Genomic DNA, 8,855 nt, shown 5'->3' on the forward strand with positions numbered 1-8,855 from the left:
TTTCTGTCATTCTTTTGCTTTCTCTCGCTCTCCCTTATCCATTCTCTCTCTCTCTCTGTCTGTCTCTCTCTCCTCCCTTTCTTTCTGTCTCTCTCCTCCCCTCTCTCTCTGTTTGTCTCCTCCCCCCCTCTCTCTTTCTCCTCCCTCTCTCTCTGTCTGTCTCCTTCCCTCTCTCTCTCCCTCTCCCTCTCTCTGTTATGAGAGAACAATACTATGGTCTGGAAAGACTCTGGTGACTTTACTAAGTAAACCTCTATCAAATTACCTCCATATTCAGTTTTCTAGTGGAGTTTATAAATGGTTGTGAATTCATTTCCAGTTATTTAACATTGAGTGCATTTACATGTAGTTGACTCTGCACAATGTTACTTTATGTAATAAATTAATTTTCAAGCATTAATAAATTTGCTTCAATATCATTATTGCCACAATCAAATCACAGATTTTTTAAAATGTAAGAGCATTACATTCTAGAATACGGCCTAAGTTCATGAGTTAGATGAATTACATGAGTTAGCTATGACCAGGTGAGGAAGAATGGAAAGGCTCTGCTTACCCCCCACTCCTCATCTATTTACATCAGACATTTTGAATTCACTGTGTACTGTCTATATGCCGAGATGTACAAAGAATAGGCCAAATGGGTTTTCCTTTGTTTATTAAGCGAAGGCTGCTTAGTTTTATTCTGCTGAAGTCCATCCAGGTAAAAATATTGCATGTGAAAATATATCCCACCTTCCACAAGCTGAGTACAAATACATATATTTGAATCAAACATGAAGTACGAATCACAGAGTTGAGGAAATTAACTTTTGCCAGGTTAGGGTTCAGTAAGAACTAAAAGACACTGGTTATAGCTTACTGTCTGGTCTGGCTGCAGCTACTGAAAGTCTTCGGTTCTCAGTTGGCAGCTTAAGTTAGTAGCTGATGCCTTCTTTTTCTTGTAATGTTGCTGTGAAGCTGGAGTCTTTTATCAAAGGCTGTCTGTCTCCTTGCAGGAATGTAGTCAAAATCAAACTCTGCAAGCAGGCTGCCATTTAGAAAGAGCGAGAGCAGCTCTCCCTCACTTCTGTGATATGTTCTGCCACTCCAAGAACATGTAAAGCGTGGTTGATGACATGCCTTTCTGCAGCCCCCCGCCCCAAGTGCCATTTGATGTTAATAAAAACCTATTGTATGTGTATCAGGAGGTAGCTTTGAGTACATAACTGCCAGGTCATCTTCAGAAAGTTAAGGTCTTTTGTCCAGTAAATTGTTTTTCCCCATGGTCGAACTCTGTAAATATCTTTGTTTTCAAAGAGGTAATTGTTTGCACCTCTGCTGGGGTTTATTGTTTTTTTGGTGGGATCTTCAAAACCCCATCCCAAACGGAGCGGAACACGAGCCACAGTAATACAAATTGTGCAGCCAGTTTTAGTGTCAATGTAAAAATCGAAAGAACTGCAGATGCTGTAAATTAGGATCACACACAGAAATTTCTAGAAAAGCTCAGCAGGTCTGAGGAAGGGTCACATGACCCAAAGTGTTAAATCTGATTTCTCTCCACACATGGTGCTGCACTTCTCCAGCAATTTCTGTTTTTGCTTTAGTCTTTAGGATCACACACAGAAATTTCTGGAAAAGCTCAGCAGGTCTGGCAGCATCCTCCGAATCATTCTGAGGAAGGGTCACATGACCCAAAGTGTTAAATCTGAATTCTCTCCACACATGGTGCTGCACTTCTCCAGCAATTTCTGTTTTTGCTTTAGTCTCAGTGTCCTTAGGTTAGGTGGGCTTGGATCGGCGCAACATCGAGGGCCAAAGGGCCTGTACTGCGCTGTATTCTTCTATAATACTTGACAGGTGCTCAAAGGCTTCACCAAAATCTCAATCTGAAAATGAGTGGATTTTTGGGTTGGATTGTGCTGGAGTAGAAACTTTTGCCCATCTCCTCAGCTTTTCAGTTTATGCCTCTAGAAAGGAATTCCCATGCTCTGATTTTATTGTTGCCCTAATAACCTGCTTCATCACTAATGATGAATGGAGTAACTGCACCCACGCCAATCCCTGTATCACATATGCTGACTTGTTTTCTAAGAAATATGTGGATTCAGCATTCCTCTTGCCAAAATATGCAATCTCATTTTTTTTATTGTCATCTATATGCATGTTCCAGATGTTCATTAATGTCTTCCTGTATGTTGTCACCGATCTCCCATCTAGTGGAGTTGGTTCTGCAGTTTTCAGTCTAAAGGGGTAATTGTGGGAGCTTTGTATGACTATGTCAAAGGAACGGCATTTTCGCCACCTGTTTTCCTCTCCTGGAGTGGAAACCAGTATATTGTGGGGATTTCTTTTGGTCTACTGTTTTATTGTTAACTTCAATTTTAGTGAAGTCCATCCCTTCATTAATTATTAGTTTCCTTGCAATGTCAAGTTTATTATTTCTTCTTTTTCTGTGAAGACTGACACAAGATAATTTGTCAATAATGTTTTATGCTATTTTCATTTTCAGTTATACTTCATCACATTGCACCGGCCTACCCTTTTTCTTCTCTTTCACCGTAAATACCTTTTTTTTTGGTAAATTTTGAATCCCTCACAAGTGCCTTTTTTAGTTCCTCACTGAAGTTAATCACATTTTTTTTGCCTTCCTTGCTGCTCCTTAAATTTCTCCCAGTCCCTGGCATCAGCTCTATCCTTTCCACTTTTTCATGCTCTCCTGTTTAGTTTTATAATGTCTCTCATCTCTTTTATTTAGTGAGCAGTACTGTTACCTTTTAAAAGGGTGAAAGGAATAGCTATACTGGGCTGATATCAATGCTAATTAATTTTGGATCTTTTCCACTGACAGCAATTTTGACCAATTTATGTTGTCAGCCTTCTCATCGTATTTCAAAACCTAGATAGTTAGTCACTGCATTATGTTTCTGCATTTTAAATTTAACGTTGAGTTCACTCGTAGGTAAATGAAAAATACTGCGAAATTATAAATGGACGAATACTGATGGTATGTAGAGGACAGAACAAATGAAAATGAAACCTACAAGGCAGAAATCAAACCTACGAGTTTTTGGGTACTACTTTAAAGTGTAATGAGTAATTTTGTTTATTGTTTCTCCATTTTACAGATGTGCCTATGCTGTTGCAAACCATGATTTTGTGGAAGCCTGCAAATATCAAACATTTGTGGTTCAATATCCTTTGTAAAGAACAGTGAGAAATTACAGATGTATTTTATAAATGTTTGAAGTTAGGTGTTTTACGCTTTTTTTTTCTCTACTTGTACTCCCTGTTTGAGCCTTGAGCCTGCATCTGGCTGAGTATCTTCACTATTGGATAAATAGACAAAGACTTTTCCCTGGGGTCGGGGAGTCCAGAACTAGCGGGCATCGGTTTAGGGTGAGAGGGGAAAGATATAAAAGAGACCTCAGGAGCAACTTTTTCAAACAGAGGGTGGTACGTGTATGGAATGAGCTGCCAGAGGAAGTGGTGGAGGCTGGTACAATTGCAACATTTAAGAGGCATTTGGATGGGTATATGAATAGGAAGGGTTTGGAGGGATATGGGCCGGGTGCTGGCAGATGGGACTAGATTGGGTTGGGCTATCTGGTCGGCATGGACAGGTTGGACCGAAGGGTCTGTTTCCATGCTGTACATCTCTATGACTCTATCTCTGATTTCATCCATTCAGACCCACTCCCTGCTCCCTTGAGCTCCATTCCCACAGAATCACCTCCCTGGGCCCCTTGCTAGCTGGCTTTCTGACAACTTTCTTTCTTCAAGTGTTGCCCCTCTTCAAAACCACCTTTGTTGAATCTTTCTCAAATAATAACTGTTGGTTGGATGCAGCCTTGCTAAGTACAACTCATCTCCAACTTCCCTTTCGTCTCAGGTGTTGGATGAACAAAACTTGCCTCCAATTGAAATTTGGAACAACTAAAACCATCGATTTTGATCCGTCCTAAAACCTATTATCTAGCTATCGGCTTTGTCCTTCTCCTTGGCAACTGAGGCCGAACCAAATTGTTTCACCTTGACGCGATATTTAACCCTGCAGTAAGGCTCTGACCGCACATTCTTCCATTTTGAAAGCTATTTATTTCAATTTCCAAAACATTGCTCAACTCGCCTGTGCCTGAGCTCATCTGCTGTTGAAAGCCTCCTCTTTGTGGCTATTCAATTATAGCCTTGGCCAGTTGTTCATTTTGATGTCATCTTTCCCTTTAAACTTGCCTATCCAAAATTCTAGTGCTCCAGCCTTAACTCTCATTTGACTTAACTTGGAAGATCCCTTTCTGTTACCACCCGTGGTATCTAGGCAAAAGTGAGGACTGCAGATGCTGGAAACCAGAGTTTAGATCAGAGTGGTGCTGGAAAAGCACAGCAGGTCAGGCAGCATCCAAGGAGCAGGAAAATCGGCATTTCGGGCAAAAGCCCTTCATCAGGAATACAGGCAGCCAGGGTGGAGAGATAAATGTGAGGGGGGGATCGGGATGGGACTGGACTGGACCCCTCCTCTACATTGGGGAGACTGGATACCTCCTCGCAGAGTGCTTCAGGGAACATCTCCGGGACACCCGCACCAATCAACCCCACCGACCCGTGGCCCAACATTTCAACTCCCCCTCCCACTCTGCCGAGGACATGGAGGTCCTGGGCTTCCCACCGATCCGCTCCACCCGCCTCTCTGACCCATCACCTCCATCTCCACCCTCATCCACTCTGGAGGCTCCCTGCCTCTTTTCCTGATGAGGGACTTTTGCCTGAAACGTCAATTTTCCTGTTCCTCGGATGCTGCCTGACCTGCTGTGTTTTTCCAGAACCACTCTGATCTAAACCCATGGTTTCTAGTCAAGAAACATCATAATTTAAAATTGTTATCCTTTTTAAATTTTCAATCCATCCATTCCCTCTCAACTTCTTTTCAACTGCCTCAGCACTAAACCCAGAAAATTCCCTCCCTAAACCTTGTTTCCCCGCTATCCTCCTTTTCAGAAAACACTCCTTAAAACCTTCCTCATTGACCAACCTTTGTTCATTTGCTTTAATACGGTGGCTCAGTGGTTAGCACTGCTGCCTCACAGCTCCAGGGTCCCAGGTTCGATTCCAGCCTCGGGCAACTGTCTTTGTGGAGTTTGGACATTCTCCTTGTGTCTGCGTGAGTTTCCTCCGGGTGCTCCGGTTTCCTCCCACAGTCCAAAGATGTACAGGTCAGGTAAATTGCCCATTGTGTTAGGGGCATCAGTCAGAGGGATTGGGTGGATTACTCTTCAGAGGGTTGGTGTGGACTTGTTGGGCCGAAGGGCCTGTTTCTACACTGTAGTGAATCTAATCTAATCTCTCATTTGGCTTGGTGTCATACTTAATAATGTTCTCATGAAGAGTCTTTTATTATCCAAAATTTCTATATAATAATTATAAGTTTTAATTAGAATGTGGAAAGTTTATCTAGATTATTTCCACTATAAATTTGAACAAATAAATTTATAACTGAATTATGGTTGTGCAAAATGATCCATTATCTCTTACCATGTTGCTTACCTGGAGGTTGTGGTTAGTCTTGCCCACATAATGCTACTTCAGACGATTAGTATATAAAGCAAAAATCTGTATGTGGTGAATACTTAATTCCTGACTTCAGTCTGAAGTTTCCATTCCCTTTCACATCACAAATTTCTATTAATTTTTAAGAGTGCTTAATATTGAACCTGCACATTCGTATTTATAATACAATCTATAGTTGCTTGACCTGATGTGCCACAAGTTCCACTGGTAGCTATGAGTTTGCTGATTCTAAAATACATTTCTCCTATTTTGTTTGGCTGATTTAGCAGATCGAAGCGTTTAAACCCTGTTCACATGGTTTTTCACTTTGTAACAGGACTCAAGGAACCCCTCTGCCCCCTTGATTTTTGCTCCTACCACAATCCCAGTCCCCAGTTGCAGACTCTGCTTGCCTGAATCCCACTGCCAGGTAATTGTTGCTGACTGCCCAGTTTTGGGTCAGCCTGTGACAAATTATCCACTTCGGTAGAATAGAGAAGAAAGATTGGAAATTTTGGTGTCCAAAAGAGCTTGGCTGTTCTTGTTTATAAGTCACTGAAAGCTGGCATGTAGGTACAGCAAGCAATTAGAAAGGCAAACAGGGGATTATGTTAAGGGGATTTAGATTAGATTAGATTCCCTACAGTATGGAAATAGGTCCTTCGGCCCAACAAGTCCACACCGACCCTCTGAAGAGTAACCCACCCAGACCCATTTCCCTCTGACTAATGCATCGAACACTTTGGGCAATTCAGTCTGGCCAATTCACCTGACCTGCACATCTTTGGATTGTGGGAGGAAAGCCACGTAGACACGGGGAGAATGTGCAGCCTTCACACAGGCAGAAGCCTGAGGTTGAATTCGAACGTGTGTCTCTGGCGCTATGAGGCAACAGTGCTAACCACTGAGCCACTGTGCTGTCCCTTAGCCACATACTGAATTTTTCAAAGTGGAAAAATGTTTACAAGCATGTATCCATGGGTGCTTTCAGATGCCACACTGAATAAAGAAGCCTCTTAGTTAAAAGAGGTGGAGACTTTTTCAATCAACTGTTGGTAAGTAAATAATGAAAAGTAAACAGCTGGTGAAACTGGAAAAGCCCAGCAGGTCAGACAGAATCCGAGGAGCAGGAAAGTCAATGCTTCAGGCCGAAACGCTCATCCTGCTGTGCGTTTCCAGCTTCACATCTATTGCCTCTGCCTTCCAGCATCTGTAGTCCTTACTGTCTCCATCGATTCCTTTGTTGGTATGCCTGCTGCTGCTAATTTATTTATTAAATCCCTGAGGTTTTCTCTCTTGCATTAGCTTATTTATCTTTTGTTGTACTTGCCGCACCCTGATTTTATTAGCTCACTGCTGCCTCCTTCATTTCATTTACAACTAGCCATCGATCTGTTGACTTTATTTAATTCATTTATGAATCGGGTACAATATTGATGTATTTGCTGCTGTCTGAATTGGTTGATTGCTGCTCATTAATTAATTTACTGATACATGGTTAGCTTTGTTGTAAACAGCTGATGAACAACAGGTTTTTTGGTACTTGGTCAGGCGACATATTGCTTGCATTTGTCAACTTCACTTGTCAGGCAACACTTCCTTGGCTGGTCACTGCTTTTCTAAAACTTCACTTCATCCAAGAATCTAATGCAATATCAGAGAAGGTGGATGCAAATTTAAGATAGGAATTAAAGTTTAATTATTTAATATTGAAGATAAGGAACAAAATGTAGATATTTTTTCCTTCACTGGTAAACATCATTCTTGAGGGCATTCCAAGCTCACAAGGAGGAGAATTGGTAAGTTCTAACTGCTCAATTAAGTACCAGTTCAAAATTTCTCCTTTAAGTCATGGTTTTAAATTGCTGTTTTCTGTGTCAGAATGTCTTAGACTCCGGTTTACAAGGGCACACTGTATTTTCTCCTCGGCCCACTGGGGTGCAAGGCGTTATCCTTGGTTCAGTGCTGTTATTTTCACTTTGGGTTAAGAGGTTGTGAGTTCAAGCCCCACTTCAGGGTTATATAGTCTGTTAACTCTGGGAGCTGGTCATCTATCAGATTGCCATTCATGTGGACTTGTATACTAAATGACTGTCACACTTGCAAACAACTGTAGTGATTACACATTGACAGGATATGAATGTGAGGTGCTTTCAGATTTCTCAAGCATGTGAAATGCTCTATGTAAATGTAAGTTCATTTAGTTGTTTAGTTCTGAGTGACTTCAGATGAAACTGCTCTTTTGCTCTGTAAAATATGCATGCATTTCTGAACTTTGCACCAATGTTTTAAACTCATAATTTGGAAGAAAAGGAACTGATTTTGTAGTGATTGTATTTTCTTCTGACTGTTTATTAGAAATAGTGACATTAGACCTGCACAGGCAATTAAACCTAATTTCAGAAAGTTGCACAAATAAATTCTATGTGCTTTAATCGGTTGGCTAAATATGTCTGCCGTGATCAGGTTGCTCTTTTTTTCCCTGTTTTTGTTCTTTAATGAGATGTGGGCATTGCTGGCAAAGCCAATGTTTGTTGCCCATCCCTAACTGCCCTTGAATCGTTGGCATGCCAGGCTATTTCAGAGGGCATTTAAAAGTAAGTCCGTTTTCTAGAAAGTGGAGTTACTTGTAAGCCAGACGTAAAGAACATTAATGAACGCAATGGGTTTTTATGAGTTTTGCGGTGACCATTACTGTGACTGACTTTTTAATTTCGAATTTTATAATTGAATTTAAATTTCACTTGCTGTTGTGGTGCAATTTGACCATATGTCCTTAGAGTGTTAGCTTGAACCTCTGGATTACTAGTCCAGTGACTTTAGAGATTTCCAGATGAATGAATGTCCAAAATACAACTGCATACTTAGAAATGTGATCCCATATAAGGGTTTAATTTTAAAAACCTGACATATGACCATTTCCTGGTCTTATGAACCGTTGCTTTCCATTGTTCTGCATTGTATTCTGATTAACTCACAAATCAGCTTGTGAATGAACTCCAGAATGAAACCCAGGTATTGCCTGTACCATTGCACCACCATCTCCCATCGCCTAGTATGGCTATAAATGACAGCAGCCTTCAGTATGAACACAGGATTGGGAATAATTGGATAGCCCTTTCAAAAACCTGGAAAATGCAAAAATGGCGCCCTTCTGTGCTTCTATGCAGGATACATAGAACATAGAAGAATACAGCGCAGTACAGGCCCTTTGGCCCTCGATGTTGCGCCGATCCAAGCCCACCTAACCTACACTAGCCCACTATCCTCCATATGCCTATCCAATGCCCGTTTAAATGCCCATAAAGAGGGAGAGTCCACCACTGCTA

General features: G+C 41.3%; 1 protein-coding gene across 8 annotated transcripts in view; it reads left to right on the plus strand.

Annotated features, from left to right (window-relative positions):
- Positions 1-8,855, plus strand: part of pcid2 (PCI domain containing 2) — a 65,103-nt gene that overhangs the window by 25,890 nt on the left and 30,358 nt on the right. For all 8 annotated transcript variants that reach the window (XM_043700278.1, XM_043700284.1, XM_043700283.1 and 5 more), the window contains 2 exons: positions 3,111-3,176; positions 7,284-7,325. In XM_043700278.1, the coding sequence (XP_043556213.1) occupies positions 3,111-3,176; positions 7,284-7,325 (108 nt within the window). The remainder of the gene's footprint in view (positions 1-3,110; positions 3,177-7,283; positions 7,326-8,855) is intronic.

Source organism: Chiloscyllium plagiosum, chromosome 12 (assembly GCF_004010195.1).
Source record: "Chiloscyllium plagiosum isolate BGI_BamShark_2017 chromosome 12, ASM401019v2, whole genome shotgun sequence".
Classification (NCBI taxonomy): domain Eukaryota; kingdom Metazoa; phylum Chordata; class Chondrichthyes; order Orectolobiformes; family Hemiscylliidae; genus Chiloscyllium; species Chiloscyllium plagiosum.